Source organism: Macaca nemestrina, chromosome 1, assembly GCF_043159975.1.
Source record: "Macaca nemestrina isolate mMacNem1 chromosome 1, mMacNem.hap1, whole genome shotgun sequence".
Taxonomy (NCBI): domain Eukaryota; kingdom Metazoa; phylum Chordata; class Mammalia; order Primates; family Cercopithecidae; genus Macaca; species Macaca nemestrina.
The window spans coordinates 84,036,333-84,059,051 of NC_092125.1; the positions used below are offsets into that span (position 1 = coordinate 84,036,333).

A 22,719-nucleotide genomic window follows, 5' to 3' on the forward strand; every position below is an offset into this window, starting at 1 on the left:
CTGGGAACATGGTGAGTGCTGAGTCATGGCCAGTTAGCACTTTACTGTGATTCTAGGAGCACTTTCTGACAGTGAGGTTATGACTGCTTGCCTGGGTTGGGGGAGGGGAGCCTTTGGACAGGCAGTAGACCTGCCCCTTTACTTTGTGCGGCCGGATCTGAGTCTGAACCCATCTTTTTAGACCCAAAACCCTGATATTTGTAGTGCGCCTAGGATACTGGTTCTCCAGTCTTCTTTGGGGTCAGGGGGCTTTCTCCATAGTGCCTCATGCCACCTATTCAGCCCTCTTCCTGCATTTTATGGTCTGTCTCTACCAACTAGGCTAAGCAGGTTATATTTATTATTCCTCAAGGTGAATCCAGCTCTTCTTGTTCAGAAGTTCTGATTAATTTTCTGTGTTCTCATTCAAAGAATTTTTAAGTTCATTCATTCATTCAACAAATAATTAAGCATCTACTAGAATGCCAGTCACTGGGAGTCCAGATGGGAGCCAAAGTAGACATGGTCCGTGGCCTACAGGAGCTTCTGTCCAGCTGTCAGTCACATAATCACCCTGACAAATGTGAGCATGACGAAGGCTAGGACTGAGAGATGTGCCTTGCTGGGATAGGTCAGGAGAAGCTACCCAGAAGAGGGACAGTCAGTCTGAAATCTGAAAGGTGGGTAGAAGTTAGGGAGGTGGGAAAGGGAGGGAATAACTTTTAGACAGAGGGATTTGCCTTCATAAAGCCCCACAGTAGGACAGAGCATGGTGAGCATAAAACTGAAAGATCAGGGGGGCAGTGTGAGAGCCCAGCCCTAAAACTCTCACTTAGCTTTCAAGTAAACTATTTCTCCATACTATTGATACCAGTAGTACTCTGAGGGGCTAGGGGAGAGGTCAGTGGTCAGATCACCCAGGCCTTGAAGGCCACAATAACCCAGGGACAAGGGGAAGCTCTTTAGGGTCTTGGCAGGGGATGGGATATACATGATCAGATTTGCATTTCCAAAAGATCACTCTGACCTGGCTCATGCCTGTAATCCAGCTATTTGGGAGGCTAAAGCAGGAGAAGTTCGAGACCAACCCGGGCAATATAGTAAGAACCTGTCTTCGTTTAAAAAAAAAAAACAGGGTTTGTGCGGTGGCTTATGCCTATAATCCCAGCACTTTGGGAGGCTGAGGCAGGTGGATCACAAGGTCAGGAGATTGAGACCATCCTGGCCAACATGGTGAAACCCCATCTCTACTAAAAATACAAAAATTATCTGGGCATGGTGGCACACGCCTGTAGTCCCAGCTACTCAGGAGGCTGAGGCAGGAGAATCGCTTGAACCAGGGCGGAGATTGCAGTGAGCCGAGATCGCGCCACTGCACTCTAGCCTGGCCACGGGGAGAGACTCCGTCTCAAAAAAAAAAAAAAAAATGTTTTAAAAAGATTGCTGTGGCTGCAGAGTGGCCATTGTGTTGGAAGGGGTAGAGCAGATGTGAGTGGACTGGGCAGGGGCAGCAGTCCAGGGGAAAGCCACAGGAACCTGGGCTGGGTTAGAGATGGATTTGAGATGTACTTTGGAAGTTCAGCTGCCAAAACTTGCTGATATCTGTGGCGGAGTGAAGGAGAGGGGTTTCAAGGACATCGCCTAGGGTTTTGGCTTGGCAGTAGCAAGGAGGGTAGTGTCAGTTACTGCAGGAGGGAACACCAAGAGAAGACAAAGTTTAGGGGAATAGGATCACAGTGCAATTTCAGATGCACTGGAGAAAATTTTGACACAAGGTACTATCTGGGCCACAGGTGGTTCTGCTCAAATACATTGATAGCTCTTTGTCTGTACTTAATCACTCTGTCATACTTAGCTGCAAGGGGGCCAAGAAATGTAAAGTGTTTGGCTGGTCTCTCCAACTAAAATTAAAATTCCTTTGCTAAGGAAGAAGAAGAGAACATTGCTGGCAGTCTGCCACAACATCCCAATCTGATGGCATGTTTGCCATAGCCACCAGCTCATCAAGGACAGCTGCGGTGAACCGTTGAGTTCTGAGTAATCTCCTGTCCGGGCCACCTTTCTTCACTCAACCACATAATCCTCACATTCCCAAGTATATTATTTCTTTTTTCGAGATGGAGTCTTGCTCTGTTCCTCAGGCTGGAGTGCAGTGGCATGGTCTTGGATCACCGCAACCTCCGCCTCCTGGGTTCAAGCAATTCTCCCTGCCTCGGCCTCCTGAGTAGCTGGGATTACAGGTATGTACCACCACGCCCGGCTAATTTTTGTATATTCAGTAGAGACGGAGTTTCACCATGTTGGCCAGGCTGGTCTTGAACTCCTGATATCAGGTGATTTGCCCACCTTGGCCTCCAGAGTGCTGGAATTATAGGCGTGAGCCCCCGTGCCCATCCCCAAGTATGTTTTCTTAGCTCACTCTTTTCAGCATGTAATTTACAGAAGGGTAATCTGAATTGTAAACACAATTTCTAAGTTAAAACTCCTGGTCAGCTCATGATGAAGTAGCAATTTATAAAAGAGATAGTATAGTAATAAATGAGACAACTACACTCTGAAGTATAGAATCATCAACTCTTACCAGAAAACACCCTATGAGACTCGTGTTATTTTATTTTATTTTTTTTGAGACGGAGTCTCGCTCTGTCGCCCAGGCTGGAGTGCAGTGGCCGGATCTCAGCTCACTGCAAGCTCCGCCTCCCGGGTTTACGCCATTCTCCTGTATCAGCCTCCCGAGCAGCTGGGATTACAGGCGCCCGCCACCTCGCTCGGCTAGTTTTTTGTATTTTTTAGTAGAGACGGGATTTCACCGTGTTAGCCAGGATGGTCTCGATCTCCTGACCTCGTGATCCGCCCGTCTTGGCCTCCCAAAGTGCTGGGATTACAGGCTTGAGCCACCGCGCCCGGCCACGAGACTCGTGTTATTTCATTCACGCCATGTGCTTCCTCACTTCCATCCCATTCCATCCCACATGCTCTTCTTTCTGCCTGGATTATCCCCATTCCACAATTATTTTTCACCTGGTAAACTCCTATTCATACTTAAAAACTCTGCTCAATGACCCCTTCTCTGTGAAACCTTTGTGGCAAAACTTAACCACTTCTGCTTGTGCACACTTCTCTTCCATCTGTGTGCATATAGGATGTGTCTATAACTGGAAGGGTGTTTATCTGTTATCCGTTTGTCTGCCCTGCTAAAGTGTGAGCTCCTACAGTTACAGGGTTGTGTGTTAGTCCCGGTGCCTACACAGTACCCAGCCCGTAGTTCTACTCAGTGTTGCTGAACCAACCTCTGGTCCAAAAGCATGTTTCTACTTGCTTTTCCAAGGCACCAATCCAAATCTCTTATTTACTTTAAAAAACAAATAACTTCTTGGCACTTTAAAAACCACATTCAAATAACAGAAAAAGTTCATTTGAACTTTAAGTATCAATCTTAAAATGAATTGTATGTTTTAAAACTTGACTTAGTGACATCACTTAAGAGAATTTTTAAAAAGCAAACTTTTATTTTTACCCCAGTGTAACAGAAATATTAAGTTCCATTAAATTATTAAACTGATCTACCTTTTTTTTTTTTTTTTTTTTTTTGGAGACAGAGTCTTGCTCTGTTGCCTAGGCTGGAGTGCAGTGGTGCAATCTCGGCTCACTGCAACCTCCGCTACCCAGGTTCAAGCAATTCTCCTGCCTCAGCCTCCCGGCTAGCTGGGACTACAGGCGCACACCACCACACCCAGCTAATGTGTGTGTTTTTGTTAGAGATGGGGTTTCACCATGTTGGCCAGGCTGGTCACGAACTCCAGACCTCAAGGGATCCACCCGCCTTGGCCTTCCAAAATGCTGGGATTACAGGCGTGAGCCACCACCCCCAGCCTGTTTTTCGTTTTTTGGTTCTTTCTTTTTTTTTTTTTTTTTTTTTTGAGACAGGTTCTTGCTCTGTCTCCCAGGCTGGAGTGCAGTGATCATAGCTCACTGCACCTCAACCACCTGGGCTCAAGCAATCCTCCCACTTCAGCCTCCCAAGTAGCTGGTACCACAGGCATGCACCACCATGCCCGGCTAATTTTTTTTTATTATTTGTAGAGACAGGGTTTTGCCATGTTGCCCAGGCTGTTCTCAAACTCCTGGGCTCAAGTGATCTGCCTGTGTTGGCCTCCCAAAGTGCTGGGATTACAGGTGATTTACATTTTAACTCTGCCGCAAAACAAAGCACCTACTTTATTTGCTCTCCTGTATTTAAAATTGTCCTTTATGCGTCAGACCCAGAAAGATAAACACAAGTAAACTAACAAGTTACTCTACTTGTATCATTTGTTGCTTTCTAACAGTTTCATTTAGTCCATCTTTGAAGGGTAAAGACCACTGATTGCTCATCTAACTTCTTCACCTTGAACTTATTGGGATTTTCTTCCAAGTTTCACAAATGCGTGCCCAACATTTGACTTCAGTGTAGAATTGGAATTAAAATATATGCAATCCCATTTCTTACAGTAGGAGCCAGTTGTTCATCACGTTCCCCTCTGAGCTCAGTATCTTGTAGCTAAATGACCTCTATCTTCCAGTCTTCCTTTTTTTAAAAAAAAAAAATCAGGCTGGTTTGCAACAAAAATTGTATTTTCTTTACTAGGCAAGCGAACCATTTTGTTGGGAAGAGTACCTTGGCTTCGAGAAAGAAAATGATTTCATTCTGAAAGGCTTCCCCTCCAACCCTCTGCCGTGCAAACTCTCTCAGCCCAGTAACTTGTCAGTATTCTGGAAAAATGCATTACAAAACAAAAACTCTAATCAGATAAAATATATCTCTGGAACTTTTGAGACCGATCAATGAAGCTTTGATTTCCGGTGCTAGCAAAATAAAGCAGGCACTCTCATTTTGTATTGTTTTACTTCTCAGTGTTTCATGGCGTCTCCTAAACTTTGATGTTTTTTTTTTTTGAGACGGAGTCTCGCTCTGTCACCCAGGCTGGAGTGCAGTGGCCGGATCTCAGCTCACTGCAAGCTCCGCCTCCTGGGTTTACGCCATTCTCCTGCCTCAGCCTCCCGAGTAGCTGGGACTACAGGCGCCGCCACCTCGCCCGGCTAGTTTTTTGTATTCTTTAGTAGAGACGGTGTTTCACCATGTTAGCCAGGATGGTCTCGATCTCCTGACCTCGTGATCCGCCCGTCTCGGCCTCCCAAAGTGCTGGGATTACAGGCTTGAGCCACCGCGCCCGGCCAACTTTGATGTTTTGAAGAAGTTCTAATGTTTGCTACATCAGCAGGAGCTGACCACAGGGAAGAGATAAATATAGCTCTCCTTGGAAAGGTGAAGGCTTAGCCACCAGAATTCTGCCCCTTGATGCTGAGAATGCACCTTCTCCGAACAGATGGAAAAGAGGGGTGGAGATTACCCCAGGAATGTATCTTGCAAAACGCTGATACCCGAAGATGTACATAGCCTTGTGCTTTTGGTCATCCTCCCAAATCACGTCCAAGGCACACAGAGAGGAGAGCAGATGCTCCCAGACCACAGTGCCTGTCGCCATGCACTCCCTCACATTCAGCCTGTTTATGTGCACACAGCTGCAGCGGGACCTTGGGGTGTGGGCTAAATAACAGGAACAGGGGCTCCTCTGGGATCTGTTTTAAGGCAGAGATTCTCCACAGTAATTAGGGATTTAGGGGAAGAGGAAGGAACACACACGTTGATAATAAGTAGTTCAACATTATTATCCCCATTTTATGATGCAGCTACTGAGCTCAGAGAGGTTTCATAACTTGCCCAGAGCCCCTCAACTAGTACTAATAAATAGTGGAGCCGAGATTTGAACTACCCAAAGAGGAAAGCAAGCGAGAAACCCCTTTATTACTTTTTTTTTTTTTTTTTTTTAAGATGAGGGTCTTGTTATGTTGCCCAGGCTGATATTGAATTCCTGACCACATGTGATTCACCACCTTGGCTCTGCAAAGTGCTGGGATTACAGTCATGAGCTACCACACTGGGCCAAAGCCCTCTCATTGTAACCTCCAAGATATTTTCATTTCTAAAGTCAAAGGTCGTCAGAGTTGCTGTGTTGGGGGGAGCCATGGGATGGGGAGTCTCCAGGAAACGCAGGCTGGCTCCTTAAATGGCATCGCCCAAGTTGGCCACCAAGCCTCCCCAGACTCAGTCACTCCTCGGCCCCCTCTTTCCCTGGCTGTGGAGCAGGGGTTTGGACTGGAGGCTGCTGAGTTCCTCTCCAGCTTCCATGCCCAGTGGCAGTGACTTACCAACTGGCCCACCTGGTGGATGTAGGGGTGATGCAGCCCTGCTCATCCTCTGAGTGCTCGTCTGCTGAGTGAGAGAGGGAGGCCATGAGAGGGAGGGGAGGGCTCTGTCATCTACCTAGTGCCACCCCCTCCCCAGCCCACCCCAGGTCCTCTGCCACCTCGGGTTCCCACGTGAACAGTCCTTCTCACTGTGGGGGATGTTCGCTTTCACCAGCCCAACCCCAGGAAGCCCACCCTGCGGAGGACGGAGGGAGTCTCCACGGCTCCACAGCCCTGTCTGCTTTGTCTGAGATCTGGCCAAGCCGAGTGGTGCCCTCTTGACTGAGCCTCAAACCTTTGCTTTCCCCTTACTCCAAATAAAGCCGAAGTCCTGGCGAGGGAGCCCAGAGGCCTGAGGGCAGCCTGCTGGGTGCCTGGCACTCCCTAGACCCTCCCTGCCTGGGCGGTGTGCATCTGCCCTTCTCCCTGCCTCGAGCTGCAGAGTGTGTGGGCAGGGTCAGGCAGATAGAGAGTGGGTGCCTGGACTCTGATTGGTCAGACTCTAAGAGCCCCTGCAGCTCTTCCCAGGACTGGCTGACCCACCAGTACAGGGAGAGTGTTGTTTCTTATTATTACATTTTTTTGAGAAAAGCTATGAGGCCTGGGAGACGTCCGTGGCTCCCGGGCAGTAGTGGCTGGTCTGTGCTCTAGGAGTCCCTTCTGGCCTGAAGACTCGAGGCTGCAAACAGGTGCTGAGAGGGAACAAGAAGGGGAGGTGGGGTGCAACACGCCCAGTAACAGACCGGGAGTGAGTTCTGTGGTCACAGATTCTAATCCTCACAACTGCAGTGTGATTTACGGTAAGGCCCTTGCCTACTCTGATTCTTGCCTTAAATAAGTGAAAAGGAAAGTCAAGTTTGATGAATTGTGGCTCTTTAGTGGGTGGATTTGCATGTACCATGGATTACATGTACCAGGGTCTAGGAAGTGCCAAGCGCCCAGCAGGCTGCCATCAGGCCTCCGAGCTCCTTCGCCAGGGCTGCGGCTTTATTTGAAGAGGAAAGCAAAGGTTTGAGGCTCAGTCAAGAGGGCGCCACTCGGCCTGGCTAGCTCTCCGACAAAGCAGATGGGGGGTGTGGAGTCATGGTGACCCCCTTCGTCCTTCCCAGGGTGGGCTTCTTGGGGTTGGGCTGGTGAAAGTGAACACTGCCTGCAACAAGGAGAAGGACAGTTCATGGGGGAACGCAAGGCGGCAGTGGGGTTGAAGACCCATCTGCACACAGTCAACACCTGCTGTCACACCAGGCTAATCAAGAACACCTTTCTTTCGTTCATTAAATACCTGCTATTAAATAAAGGGCTGTTACTAGGTGGCAAAGTAACACACTGCAGTAGAGCCTATTTGTAATCTGAGATCAGTGGCTGTAAGGCACCATCCTTGAGCCAAGTACTTATATTCTTGTTATCTTAATTAGAATGCAAGAGAGTGTGTTTTTAAATTTATCTTTGAATCTGTCACTTTGCTCTCCTTTTCCTGGGTGATACCCCTGGTAGTGCTGGTGGGGGCCATCATAATGCCCCTTTGTCCCAGATTCCCTTCTTTTAGATGGGACTCGAGCATTTATCATTTCAGCACTGTATCTCTCAGGTCAACGTGGTTCAGTTTGCTGTGCAAAGTCCAGGGGAGATAACCACGCCATGCACACATGAGACTGGCTGAGTTGGCAGGACTGTGCAGTTGTCAAAAGGCCGTGGGGAGTGGGGGCCAGTGCCTGCAGCCTGCCCTGCCTCTCTCACAGGCGCCTAGAGCAGCGCCAGGTGCAGAGCTCCACAGCTCTCTTTCCCAAGGAGTGATCGAGGGTGAGAACGTGGAGCCTGGTGGACAGGTGAAGGCACTGGGATCTTTCTGCCCAGAAAGGGGAAAGTTGCACATTTATATCCTAGAGGGAAGCGACAGCGGTGCTCCTCCCTGTGCTGAAGTACAGGTAAGGAGGGTTCACTGGGGAGGGTGATCCCTCTTTACTGTTCATTCTGCTCACAGCCTCCTTGACAACATCATGCAAAATGTGTCTTACTGGCTTCTAGTGCATATGAAGTTGGCACAAATATTAGTGGAGCGCCTTGCTGTGCTGGGCCAATGACCAGTGCTGGACACTGGGGGTCAAGGCAATACCCAGGACGGGCACAACTCTGCCTTCCCAAGCTATGGTTTATTGTGGTGGGATCTGCCTGCCCGGTGAAGTGTCTTCAGCTGCTCCTGTTGCTGGGGGAAGCTCTGCTCTCTGCCTTTGGCTGCCTCCCACACGCTCCCATGTGTCTCCCAGTCCCTAACACCTAGTCCTGCTTTCAATACCACAGGAGCTTGTAGCTGACATTTCTCCATCTTCTTTTTTTTTTTTTTTTTTGAGACGGAGTCTCGCTCTGTCGCCCAGGCTGGAGTGCAGTGGCCGGATCTCAGCTCACTGCAAGCTCCGCCTCCCGGGTTTACGCCATTCTCCTGCCTCAGCCTCCCGAGTAGCTGGGACTACAGGCGCCTGCCACCTCGCCCGGCTAGTTTTTTTTTGTATTTTTTTAGTAGAGACAGGGTTTCACCGTGTTAGCCAGGATGGTCTCGATCTCCTGACCTCGTGATCCGCCTGTCTCGGCCTCCCAAAGTGCTGGGATTACAGGCTTGAGCCACCGCGCCCGGCCTCTCCATCTTCTTTTTTTTTTTTTTTTTTTTTTTTTTTTTTGTTGAGACGGAGTCTCGCTCTGTCGCCCAGGCTGGAGTGCAGTGGCGCAATCTCGGCTCACTGCAAGCTCCGCCTCCCGGGTTCACGCCATTCTCCTGCCTCAGCCTCCTGAGTAGCTGGGACTACAGGCGCCCGCCACCGCGCCCGGCTAATTTTTTGTATTTTTAGTAGAAACGGGGTTTCACCGTGGTCTCGATCTCCTGACCTTGTGATCCGCCCGCCTCGGCCTCCCAAAGTGCTGGGATTACAGGCGTGAGCCACCGCGCCCGGCCTCTCCATCTTCTTAAAGGGCAGGATTTCCTGGCAGAGACATAACGTCTTTCTGGAAGTAAAGGCATAACGTCTTTCTGCATGTCTTTTCTTTTCTGAATTCCTTAAAATAAGAGGAACTCATTTCCAGCTGTTCCCTTCCTCGTTTTTATTGTGGAAGTGTGCTCCCAGCTGCCCATCTGATCAGCTGACATAGGGTCTTTGGGGCCCAGGCACTACTGCTGCTTGGAATTGAAAGATGAAAGCCATAGGACCAGGCATGGCAGCTCGTGCCTGTAATCCCAACACTTTGGGAAGCCGAGGTGGGCAGATCACTTGAGGTCAGGAGTTTGAGACCAACCTGGCCAACATGGTGAAACTCTGTCTCTACTAAAAATACAAAAATTAGCAGGAGGTGGTGTATGCACCTGTAATCACAGCTACTCAGGAGTCTGAAGCACGAGAATCTCTTGAACCCAGGGGCAGAAGTTGCAGTGAGCCGAGATTGCATCACTGCACTCTTTGAGACTCTGTCTCAAAAATAAAATAAAATAAAAATAAAAATAAAATAATAATTTAAAAAAAGCAATGGCCTGGCGTGGCTGGAGATGGAACATGCATCAAAGTGTCCCACATGTCTCTGGCAGGGATAGTGAAGGCCTGCACCCTGGCACATGGTAGACTGAGTAAACATTGATCAGTGAGGCCTTGAGGCACTTCAGAGTTTCACAATCCGGAGAGGGAGATGTATTGAAAGTTCAAGGGTGGACACCTGGGCATGGTTCCCAGGAAGAAGGCTGCAGTGGGTTCTAAGAAGTGTGCTGGTGACTATGAGAGATGGGGTTGTGGGTTTCCTCTCTTGAAAGGTGTCTCGATAATCACATGTGGGGTGATAAGGGCTCTGGTCCAGGGGATGGGGCAAGGCACGCAGGGGGCTGAATCTGATGGCATCAGGACTTGGTGATGGGCTGTGGGGGAAGAATCGGATGACTCTAGGGCCTGAGGGAGGGAAGCTGGGAGTTCACTGGGATCACTAGTAGAAATAGGGAGGTGGGGGGTGCCAAGCTGATTTTCCTGATTAGATTTCCTACAGAACTGCAGGAATAAGATGAGAGCCATCGCCCTGGGTGGATTTGTTTGGAGCTCTGTCTCTGGACCACTGTGGACAAGTATTTCTTAGAACGACCCCCAGTGGCCCAATTCTAGGTTTAATGGGGCAGCTCTTGACTGGAGCAAACTCCAGGGCCTCTGCAACCCCCCAGCAGAGTCCCAGACATCTGACATGTAGCAGCCAATGGAGCATACAAGTGGTGGGGTTCCCAGCAGGGACCACCTCCTGCCTTGGGTTTCCAAGACAGAGTCAGGGGCGCTGCCGGGGGGTGGTCTGCAGGGACCTTGTCAAAACTCAATGCTTTCTCCTCCGCCTGGGTCCTAACTGCACTGCGTCCAGACAACCTCCTCTGACTCAGGCATAAGGACGGCCTGCATATTCATGCAGGTTACTCTGAACAAGAACAGTCTGTAGGTTACTTGCCTAGGAATGAGGAAGATGAGGAGCTAGATAACAATGCTGGGCTGGTATCTGCCTGATCGTGCTTTGCTGAGACTAAGGTTTCTTCCCTTTCTGAGCAAAAAAGACACAGGAGTCAGACAAATGGGGATTAAAACACAACTGAGTTGATGTGAAATGTAATAGGCAACTCTATGGACACAGAAAGTAGATTAGAGTCTGCTTAGGACCTAATGTGGGGGGGCAGTAGAGGAGCGACAGCTGAAGGGTATGGAATTTCTCTGTGCTGATGAAAATGTTCTACAGTTGACTGTGGGTATGGTTGCACATGCCTGAATATCCTCAAAACCATTGGAGTGTTCACTTTAAATGGGCAAATTGTATGGTATATGAATTATGTTTCAGTAAAGCTCTTACACACACAGCTAAGATGTGTGGCCATGGCTGGGCTTCCTAGCAGTGTCCCCCAACCCTAAATTGAACTTACTCTCCCAGCACTTGGGCCTCCCCATTACCCCCGTCTGCCCTGAGGATGAGCCCCTCTACAAGAGGGACAGAGCAGGGGCTGTGGGCCACCACTCAGGAAAGGTGCTCCTCTCCCCTGGGGGAGGGAGCCCAGAGGGCGTGGACAGAAGCCTTCTCAGACATGAGGCCGCCAGGCACAGTGGCTCATGCCTGTAATCCCAGCACTTTGGCAGGCCAAGGCGGGCGAATTACAAGGTCAAGAGATCGAGACCATCCTGGCCAGTGAAACCCCATCTCTACTAAAAATACAAAAATTAGCTGGGCATGGTGGCACGTGCCTCTAGTCCCAGCTACTCGGGAGGCTGAGGCAGGAGAATTGCTTGAACCCGGGACGCAGAGGTTGCAGTGAGCCGAGATTGTGCAACTGCACTCCATCCTGGGCAACAGAGCGAGACTCTATCTCAAAAAAAAAAAAAAAAAAAAAAATGAGGCCTCAGAAATGCAGCTCCCAAAACCCCCTACCCAGGACTGTGCAGAAGCCAATCTAGGTTACTCTTTTCCCAGGATGATGAACAATTTTCAAAGCTTAGTAGGATTGTGGGTGATTTTGTCTCATTGTCTGTTGTTTTCCATTTTTCTATATCTCATATATATGTTACATATACTATATATAGTAGGTATATAGTGTGTATATATTATAATATATAATATATATTATATATAACAATTTATAATATATAATATAACATATATATTATAATATAACATATAATAATGTAACATATAATATATAATAAAACATGTATATGTTATATCACATATATATTATATATCATATATATTATAATATATGTATTATATGTTATACATATAATATATAATATATTATTATACACATAATATATATACGGTCAAATGTAAATAAAATCAGGGACGGGGTTGGAGTGCAGCAGGAAAGAGCCTGCTGCGAATCAGAGTCTCTGAGCTGTCAGGGCTGGGCTGGGCGGGCTCCGTTACTGATGACATCCCCCCATTTTGCAGGAGCCATGTGGCTAGAAATCCTCCTGACTTCAGTGCTGGGCTTTGCCATCTACTGGTTCATCTCCCGGGACAAAGAGGAAACTTTGCCACTTGAAGATGGGTGGTGGGGCCCAGGCACGAGGCCCACAGGCAGGGAAGACGAGAGCATCCACCCTTTCAAGGTGGAAACGTCAGATGAGGAGATCCACGTAAGGCACCTTGGGCCAGGCCGGACTGGGCAGTGGAGAGGGTGGTGTCTCGGAGACGGGTTGGGTCTTAGGCCAGATGCGGGAGGGGATGGGGGCTTGGGAATGGTCCGTCCTACTTGGGAGTGTGTTTCAGTCTGCTTTTCCCCTGCTGGGCAGGTGCAGGTTGCTTTGGAGAGGGATACCAAGCCCTCCCACTTTGTCTCTTCTCCTTTCCCTATCCGAGGCCCAGCAGTGCTCAGGCAGGAGATGGGGTGCCAGCAGACTCAGTTACCTGCATCAAAGGTCACAGAAAGCAGCTGTCATCACCTCCTCTATGCCCTGCCTGAAGCCTTGGGAGTGAGGTTGTGGGAGAAAGTGAGCAGGTTTCCACCATCAGAGACCCAGGAAGCACTGAGAAGGCAGGAATGCTGCTGCTTAGGCAACCGCTGTGTATCAGCCATTCCTGGTCACATTCAATCCCTGTGGTGATCCCGCAGGGTGAGGACTGTTGTTCCCATCCTGCAGATGCAGAAGCTGAAGCTCAGGGTCATAAAGCAACTTGTTCAAGGCGGCCTAGCTAACAAGCAGAAAGATTTGAAGTCAGGTCTAACCCTGAAGCCGCTGCCCCTCCTCTGCACAGGGATAGAGTCAGGAAGGAGGTTACTGGGCAAGTGGGGTGACCTGAGAATGCAACCTCAGGGAGGAGCAAAGCTCAAGTTGGGGACAGGATGGTAGGGAGGCCTGGCATGGCCCTGCCTATCCTTTCTTTCATTCTGTGGGTTTTGAGCACCTACTGTGTGCAGGCCCAGTGAGTGCCTGGGAGAAGAGAGAGCCCCTTCCGTCCAACAGCATACAGTCCAGTGAATGAGAAAAGGAATGTGCACAAAGAAAAATAGACTAAAAGATAAATAAGGATCAGCTGGGTGCGGTGGCTCACACCCGTAATCCCAACACTTTAGAAGGCCGAGGTGGGTGGATCACCTGAGGTCAGGAGTTCAAGACCAGCCTGGCCAACATGGTGAAACTCCGTCTCTACTAAAAATACAAAAAATTAGCCGGGCATGGTGGCGGGCACCTATAAGAATCCCAGCTACTCGGGAAGCTGAGGCAGGAGAATCCCTTGAACCCAGAAGGCAGAGGCTGCAGTGAGCCAAGATCGCACCACTGCACTTCAGCCTGGGCAACAAGAGTGAAACGCCGTCTCAAAAAAGAAAAGATGGATAAGGATAAATGTCACAAAAAGCATGGATAAAAAGTCATGAGAGTTCCAAGGAAGAAGGGATTTAAAAGCAGAAGCTGGGCTAAACCCAAGAACAATCAGGCTGAGGCTCCCTGGATAGGACTTGCTGGCTGCAGCCTTGCTATTTAGGGCCAAAGCTGAGTCCTGAGGAAAACTCCTTTACGGAATTAGACTCCTAAGGGAGTCTGAGATTTCCAAAATCTGTTCGGGGGTGACTGAAACACTTGAGAAGAAGCCTGAGAATAGTGACACTTGAGAGGCTCCCTAAGCTGACATGAACTTCCTCCCACTGGGGCTGGCCTTTTAGCCTAATACATGCCCATGAGGCTTGCACCCTCTCTCCTGGTCTGTAAATTTTTTATTTTTTGGAGACAGGGTCTGGCTCTGTCACCAGGCTGGAGTGCAGTGGTGTGATCTTGGCTCACTGCAACCTCTACCTCCCGGGTTCAAGCGATTCTCCTGCCTCAGCCTCCCGAGTAGCTGGGGTTACAGGCGCCTTCCACCATGCCCAGCTAATTTTTGTATTTTTAGTAGAGATGGGGTTTCGCCATGTTGGCCAGGCTGGTCTTGAACTCCTGACCTCAGGTGATCCACCCACCTCAGCCTCCCAAAGCACTGAGATTACAGGCGTGAACCACTGTGCTGGGCCTGGCCTGTAATTTTTATCCCAACTGAGTTATAATGTATCATTCAGTGTTGTATATCAGGGGTCAGGAAACCATGGCCCATAGACCAAATGTAGCCTGCTACCTGTTTTAGCATGACCCCTATGCCAAGAATAGTGTTTACCTCTTTAAATAGTTAGGGGGAAAAAAATCAAAAGAGAATAATAGTTTGTGACATGTGAAAATTATATAGCAGTCAGATTTCAGTGTCCATAAATAAAGTTTTATTGGAACACAGCCACCCCCATTCATCTGTGCATTGGCTATGGCTGTCCATAAATAAAGTTTTATTGGAACACAGCCACCCCCATTCATCTGTGCATTGGCTGTGGCTGCCTTCACACTAGGAAGACAGAGTGGAGTCACTGCAGCCTGCAAAGCCTAGAATATTACTATCTGGCCCTCTACAGAAAAAGTTTGCCGACTCCCGCTATAGGGAAACCTGGGTAAATTAAAATTAAAGATGTGTGTTGTTTATACACTTAAAGAGTAAAAGATGGGCTGGGCGCAGTGGCTTACACCTGTAATCCCACTGTTTTTGGAGGCCAAGGCAGACAGATCACTTGAAGCCAGGAGTTCAAGACCAGCCTGGCCAACATGGCAAAACCCCATCTCTACTAAAAATGCAAAAATTAGCTGGACATGGTGGCTCACACCTGTAATCCCAGCTACTCTGGGAGCTGAGGCACGACTCACTTGAACCTGGGAGGTGGGGGTTGCAGTGGGCCGAGATCACGCCACTGATCCAGCCTGGGCAACAGAGTGAGACCCTGTCAAAAAAAAAAGAAAAAGAAATGCGAAGTCTACAGTGAAGAAGGAAGAAGGGAAGAACACATCCACTTTGGGAGCAGACAGTGAGGTGGGAAACTGCTTTGCCACTACCAGAGTGCAGTGTCTTGTGGCTGCAGGGTTTGCTGTGTTTTCTGGAAACAAACTTTGCTCTTGTGCCCTGCCCTACCCATCCCTCTCAACTTGGGGTCCTGCATTTTGCTCCAGGACTTACACCAGAGGATCGATAAGTTCCGTTTCACCCCACCTTTGGAGGACAGCTGCTTCCACTATGGCTTCAACTCCAACTACCTGAAGAAAGTCATCTCCTACTGGCGGAATGAATTCAACTGGAAGAAGCAGGTGGAGATTCTCAATAGATACCCTCACTTCAAGACTAAGATTGAAGGTATGTTTGCAAAACGCCAGCCAGAGAGGGATGTGTGTCATAAGAACGCCTTCTTGCACAATGTAACTTAGAGTCAGATAAAGTTGGAGAGATTCAGAACCCAATTTTAGGTCACTGAGATGTACTTATGAGTTGTAACCTTACTAAATGCAAAAATATTGCAGTCACAGCAAATCTGTCCATCTTTAGAGCTAGGCAGGAACACATACATGCAATTTAAAAACCAAAGAAATGCACCATCCAGTCCAATGATGTGGCAGTCTTTGAGAGGAAGGATGGAGATGAGATTTAGACCCAGGCCAGGTGGGGTGGCTCACACCTGTAATCCCAGCACTTTGGGAGGACAAGGCAGGTGTATCTCGAGGTCAAGAGTTCAAGACCAGCCTGGCCAAGATGGTGAAACCCCGTCTCTACTAGAAATACAAAAATTAGCCAGGTGTGGTGGCAGGCACCTGTAATCCCAGCTACTCTGGAGGCTGAAGGAGAATTGCTTGAAGCCAGGAGGCGGAGGTTGCAGTGAGCCGAGATTGTGCCACTGCACCCCAGCCTGGGCAACAGAGAAAGACTCTGTCTCAAAAAAAAAAAAAATTTAGACCTGGGCAGGGCCTTGGTCAGCTCAACCCATTCTTGAAGTTTTGGAGTCCATGATACCATGACTGTTCAAAGATGCTCAGCCTGTCAGTCAAGATCCTATGAAACACTATCCTATCTGTCTGCATCTCTAGGCCTCATGTCCCAACTGTATCACAGGTTGTCACACAATGTCACCAGGAAGGGAAGGTATCTTTCAGAATTTTCTTGGGAAGGTAACCCCAGGATCATTGGGATGAAGTAACAGTTTCCTTAGTGAAAAAGCATTTTTTTAACCCCAAAAAGATTTAGAATTAAATACGGGCTGGGTGCGGTGGCTCATGCCTATAATCCTAACACTTTGGGAGGCCAAGGCAGGTGGATCACCTGAGGTCAGGAGCTCAAGGCCAGCCTGGCCAACATGGTAAAACCCTGTCTCTACTAAAAATACAAAAATCAGCTGGGCGTGATGGCTCACGCCTGTAATCCCAGCTACTCGGGAGGCTGAGGCACGAGAATCTTGAACCTGGGAGGAGAGGTTGCAGTGAGCTCAGATGGCACCACTGCACTCCAGCCTGGGCTCCATCTCAAAAAAAAAAAGACTCTGCTCTCAGGTCTTTTGTATCTATACCCAGAAGTGGACTTGCTGGATCAGGTAATTCTGTGTTTAATATTCTGAGGAACCGCCATACTGTGTTCTGCAGCAGCTGCACCATTTTACTTTCCCGCCCAACAATGCCTCAGAATCCCGATTTCTCCAAATCCTTGCCAATATGTTTTTTTTCCTTTCTTTTTTTCGGTAATGGTCATCCTAATGGGTATGAAATGGTATCACATTGTGGTTTTGAGTTGCATTCTCCTAATGATTACCGATGTTGAGCATTTTTTTATGCGGTACTTATTGAATTCTTTGTAATTTCTCTGAAGAAATGTCTGTACATGTCTTCTGTCCATTTTTGGGCTTTTTGTTAGGGTTTAGGAGTTCTCTATATATTCTGAATAAAATATCTTATATGATATTTGCAAATGTTTTCTCCCACTCTGTGGGTTGCCATACAATGAATCTTTTTTTTTTTTTTTTTTTTTTTGAGACAGAGTCTCACTCTGTTGCCCAGGCTAGAGTGCAGTGGCGTGATCTCAGCTCACTGCAAGCTCCACCTCCTGGGTTCACGCCATTCTCCTGCCTCAGCCTCCCAAGTAGCTGGGACTACAGGCGCCCACTACCACGCCTGGCTAATTTTTTGTATTTTTTTTTTTTTTAGTAGAGATGGAGTTTTGCCGTGTTAGCCAGGATGGTCTCAATCTCCTGACCTCGTGATCTCCCCACCTTGGCCTCCCAAAGTGCTGGGAATACAGGCGTGAGCCACCACTCCTGGCCACAATTAATCTTTTTAAGAGACAAGGTCTTGCTGTGTTGCTCAGGCTGGAGTACAGTGGCTATTCACAGGTGTGATCATGGCTCACCACAGCCTCAAACTCCAGGGCTCAAGCAGTCCTTTTGCCTCAGGCCTCCTGAAAGCTGGTACTATAGGCGAGCACCACTATGCCCAGCTTGTTAATTTTTTATATTGAGGAAATTGTACATGTTAGGAATCTTATTTTTAATGTTTAAGATGATTTGGCCTTTTCAAGGAATGGCTAAAATTTTAATTTGTTAAAATTCTGGGAATTACTTAAAATATATGAAAGACATGTTGGTCAGTCAGATAAACTAAAGTTCCTAAAAAAAGGAAATTGAAATTATACAGTGTTAACTGGGTGTGGTGGCATGCACCTGTAGTCCCAGCTACTCAGGAGGCTGAGGCAGGAGGATCGCTTGAGCCCAGGAATTCAAGGCTGCAGTGAGCTATGAGGACATCACTGCACTAGGTGACAGATCAAGACCCCATCTCTTAAAAAAAGAGAGAGCAGCCAGGCGTGGTGGTGCACGCCTGTAATCCCAGCACTTTGGGAGGCCAAGGCAGGCAGATCACGAGGTCAGGAGATCAAGACCATCCTGACTCACATGGTGAAACCCCGTCTCTACTAAAAATAAAAACAAATTAGCCAGGCATGGTGGTGGGCGCCTGTAGTCCCAGCTACTCGTGAGGCTGAGGCAGGAGAATGGCGTGAACCCAGGAGGCGAAGGTTGCAGTGAGCCAAGATCACGCCACTGTACTCCAGCCTGGGTGACAGATCGAGACTCCATCTAAAAAAAAAAGAGAGAGAGAGAGCCAGGCGCGGCGGCTCACGCCTGTAATCCCAGCACTTTGGGAGGCCGAGGCGGGTGGATCACAAGGTCAAGAGATGGAGACCATCCTGGCCAACATGGTGAAACCCCGTCTCTACTAAAAATACAAAAGTTAGCTGGGTGTGGTGGCATGTGCCTGTAGTCCCAGCTACTCGGGAGGCTGAGGCAAGAGAATTGCTTGAACCAGGGAGGCGGAGGTTGCAGTGAGCTGAGATCGCGCCACTGCACTCCAGCCTGGTGACAGAGCAAGACCCTATCTCAGAAAGAAAGGGAGAAAGGAAGGATGGATGGAAACCTTGACTTGGCAGCAAACATCCTTGTTCTCCTGATGCAAGCGGGCCAGGCCTGAGGGAGACGGAGTCAGAGAAAAGCTAAGTCCCAGTGATGTGTGTCCTGGAACTAGAGCCCTTCCTGGAGCTCAGCCAAGAACACTAAAAAAAAAAAAAAAAAAAAAAAAAAAAAAAATCTGGAATGATTTTTTGGATCAAATTTGGACTCCTCTTGAGTGTTGCTGTATTCTTTACAGGATTTTGATATCTTCTGTTATTAGCCTAACAAGAGGGTTCAAGCCACTTCATCCCAGCCAAACTGCTGTATGCAATTACCAGAGGTTCCTGTTTGGATCCCTGGCACAAAATTGCCTGGCTTCCTTGAGTTTGACTTGGATCCCTGTGTTTTCCCAGCTCTTCTTTTTTTTTTTTTTTGTTTTTTTTTTTTTGAGACAGAGTCTCGCTCTGTCGCCCGGGCTGGAGTGCAGTGGCCGGATCTCAGCTCACTGCAAGCTCCGCCTCCCGGGTTCACGCCATTCTCCTGCCTCAGCCTCCCGAGTAGCTGGGACTACAGGCGCCCACCACCGCGCCCGGCTAATTTTTTGTATTTTTTAGTAGAGACGGGGTTTCACCGTGTTAACCAGGATGGTCTCGATCTCCTGACCTCGTGATCCGCCCGTCTCGGCCTCCCAAAGTGCTGGGATTACAGGCTTGAGCCACCGCGCCCGGCCTTCCCAGCTCTTCAATGTCCATCCAGCAGAAATTAACAGGGCGCCTGCTGTACCCAGGCATTCTGCTGGGGCTGGGGACACATAGGGAGGAGAGGGTCCCTCCTTCACAGCTCATAGGTTCTTCCGGGGCAATTATAGCATATGGTGGCAGCATTATGAGGGAGGAGGTTCTGGGAGTTTCATGAGCCCCACAATCTTCCTTTGAATGTGAGGGAAGGCTTCCTGGAGGAGATGGCATCTAAGCTGAAATGAGTGGGACTTTGCCAGGTGTGTGGGGAAGGTGGTCCAAGAAAGGGGAACAGCATGTTCAAAGGCCCAGAGGCAGGAGGCATTAAAGGGCCCTTTCCCTCCTGGCGGCTGCCAGCCTTACCCCATTGGACCCTTTCAGAGTTCCTCATGACACTGGGGTTTTTTTAGAGACAGGGTCTCACTCTGTCACCCAGGCTGGAGTGCAGTGGTGTGATCACAGTTCACTGCAGCCTCAACCTCCTGAGTTCAAATGATCCTCCCACCTCAGCTTCCCAAGTGTCCCAGCTAGGCTATTTATTTTATTTTATTATTATTATTATTATTATTTGCATTGTTAATAGAGACGAGGTCTCACCATGTCGTCCAGGCTGATCGCAAACTCCTGGGCTCAAGCAGTTCTCCCACCTTGCCCTCCCAAAGTATTGGGATTACAGGCATGAGCCACCACACCCAGCTGACATTGAGTGTTTACAGTGCAAAACCTCCCTCAGGTACAACTGCTCCAAAAGAGCCAGTTTCTAGCATTGAATTCATCGTGGACTTACCCATGTATGGTTCTGGCACCCTGCCCAGGGCTGGAGGCCTGTTCTTGGCCTTGGTCCTTGTGGTTTGGAGTCCCTCCTCTGGGCCTGGATTCCTGCGTTCTCTGCCCATCCCCCCACAGTGCTGAGTGGGCCGCCTCTGGTCTGTGGGCCCAGCAAACCTTCAATATCTCCCTGAATCTTGTCCTGGGCCCCCAGGCTGGGGTTGGTCCAAGTCCTCCTCCCTCTTCTCTCTCACAGCGGACTTCTTCAGGGTCCTCTCTGTCACTGCACTACCCCTGCACTCCTGGATGCTCATAGCCCAGCCTCCAACCCCCACCCCAGTGTTCTGTCCTCATCCACACTGGCCTCACTGTTCAGCCTCCCTGCCCCTACCACTTCCCTGCTCATTCTATGCTGAGCTTCCAGATCTGTCCCACATCCCGGGCCTCCCACTGCAGGAGACCAGATGCTGTCCTCAGAGTCTGAGAGCTGACAAAGGTGTCAGAGACCTCTGGATAAGCCCAACCCCATCACGTCCAGGAAGAAGGGAACTGCCTGAGGCACCAGGTCTCCAGACTCCCTGCCTGCCCCTTTTTCCTTTACCCTTGGCCCTGACACCCAATACCCCACCCCCTTGCCTCTTCCCCTCCAAGCCCAGCACTGCCATCCTGAGCCCTCCTCAGCTCCAGGATGCTAGCCCAGCAGCCCTGTCATGGAGCATCCTATGGGTGCTACAGACCTATAGGGAAAGTCAGAAAGAGTATTTCCTCCCACAAAGGGAAACGGACCCATGAGGCAAACTATGAGCTATGGGCTTTTAAAAAATGTCTTGCCGGGTGTGGTGGCTCACGCCTGTAATCTCAGCACTTTGGGAGGCCAAGACGGGCAGATCATGTGATGGCTGGAGTTCAAGACCAACCTGGCCAACATGGTGAAACCCTGTCTCTACTAAAAATATGAAAATTAGCCAGGCGTGGTGGCACATGTCTGTAGTCCCAGCTACTCGGGATGCTGAGGCAGGAAAATCACTTGAACCAGGGAGACAGAGGTTGCACTGAGCTGAGATCGTGCCATCACATCCCAGCCTGGGCAAGAAGAGCGAAACTCCATCTCAAAAAAAAAAAAAGTCTTGACAAGGCTTGGTGGCTCATGCCTGTAATCCCAACACTTTGGGAGGCTGAGGCGGGAGGAAGCCAGGAATTTGAGGCCAGCCTGGGCAACTTAGCGAGACTCTGTCTCTATTTTTAAAAAGTCTTAATTTTTAAAATTCAAGTATTTAGGTCAGGCATGGTGGCTCACACCTGTCATCCCAGAACTTTGGGAGGCCAAGGGACAGGCGGATCACGAGGTCAGGAGATCCAGACGATCCTGGTTAACATGGTGAAACCCTGTCTCTACTAAAAAATACAAAAAAAAGGCCAGGCGCTGTGGCTCACGCCTGTAATCCCAGCACTTTGGGAGGCAGAGGCGAGCAGATCACAAGGTCAGGAGATCAAGACCATCCTGGCTAACATGGTGAAACCCCGTTTCTACTAAAAATACAAAAAATTAGCTGGGCATGGTGGTGGGTGCCTGTAGTCCCAGCTACTCCAGAGGCTGAGGCAGGAGAATGGCGTGAACCTGGGAGGCAGAGGTTGCAGTGAGCCAAGATCATACCACTGCACTCCAGCCTGGGTGACAGAGTGAGACTCTGCCTCAAAAAAAAAAAAAAAAAAAAAATTTAAAATGGAAAAGCACAGAAGGAAATATAGTGAGAAGCAGCTCCCTCTTGCCCCTGTGCCGGCCAGAGGCAGCTATGTTTTACTCGTGCGTCCTGGGAGAGCCTGCGCGTCCACAAGAGTGGATGTGTATTTTTTCTCTAATTTAAAACTCAAATGACAATGTGGTAGAATTTGAATTAAAAAGAATCTCACATCATGCAGTGTGTTCCAAAGGAGATAAGATCACCTACTAAAATAAACTTTAGAATAGGAGTAAATTTAGCAACATAGAAGGACACCCAGGATACATTGTTAAGTTAAAAAAAAAAAGAAAAAAGAGGTTCTAAAATAGAGTGTATGTATGGTTCTATTTTTGTTAAAAGTTATGTTCTGTAAGTCTTTTTAAAAAGTTTGAACTGTCACAGCCAAGAAGGGTCTAAAGAGACATGACAGCTCAGTGGAGTGTAGGTCCTGGTTGGGATCCTGGAACAGAAAATGGACATTAGGGGAAAAACTAAGGAAATCTGGCTAAAATTTTGTTGTGTGTAGCTACCAGTATTATCCAGGTTTTAAAAAGGAGAAAATCCTGGCCGGGTGTGGTGGTTCACACCAGTAATCCCAACACTTTGAGAGGCCAAGGTGGGAGGATGGCTTGAGCCCAGGAGTTTGAGACCAGCCTGGGCAATATAGAGAGACCCCATCTCTACAAAAAAATAAAATAAAATAACAAAAAGGAGCTAGACATGGTGTTGCCTACCTGTAGTCCCAGCTATTTGGGAGGCTGAGGTGGGAGGATTGCTTGAGCCCGGGAGGTTGAGGCTGCAGTGAGCCATGATGGTGCCACTGCACTTCAGCCTGGGCAACACAGTGAGACCTCATCTCTAAAAGAAGAAGAAGAAGAAAAAAAGGAAATCCTGCAATGTGTGACAACATGAATAAACTCGGAGGAAATAATGCTAAGTGAAATAAACCAGGGATAGAAGGACAAGTACC

The 22,719-nt window shown here is 48.7% G+C and overlaps 1 protein-coding gene across 2 annotated transcripts in view; it reads left to right on the forward strand.

Annotated features, from left to right (window-relative positions):
- The window catches only part of LOC105478502 (epoxide hydrolase 1), a 39,264-nt gene that overhangs the window by 7,745 nt on the left and 8,800 nt on the right, over nucleotides 1–22,719 (forward strand). The window contains exons 1-3 of one of the 2 annotated variants that reach the window (XM_011735893.3): nucleotides 7,968–8,192; nucleotides 12,205–12,392; nucleotides 15,273–15,453. In XM_011735893.3, the coding sequence (XP_011734195.1) occupies nucleotides 12,210–12,392; nucleotides 15,273–15,453 (364 nt within the window). In that variant the 5' untranslated portion in view covers nucleotides 7,968–8,192; nucleotides 12,205–12,209. Of the gene's footprint in view, nucleotides 1–7,967; nucleotides 8,193–12,204; nucleotides 12,393–15,272; nucleotides 15,454–22,719 lie in introns of those variants that run through there. The other variant, XM_011735884.3, reaches the window with a different exon arrangement.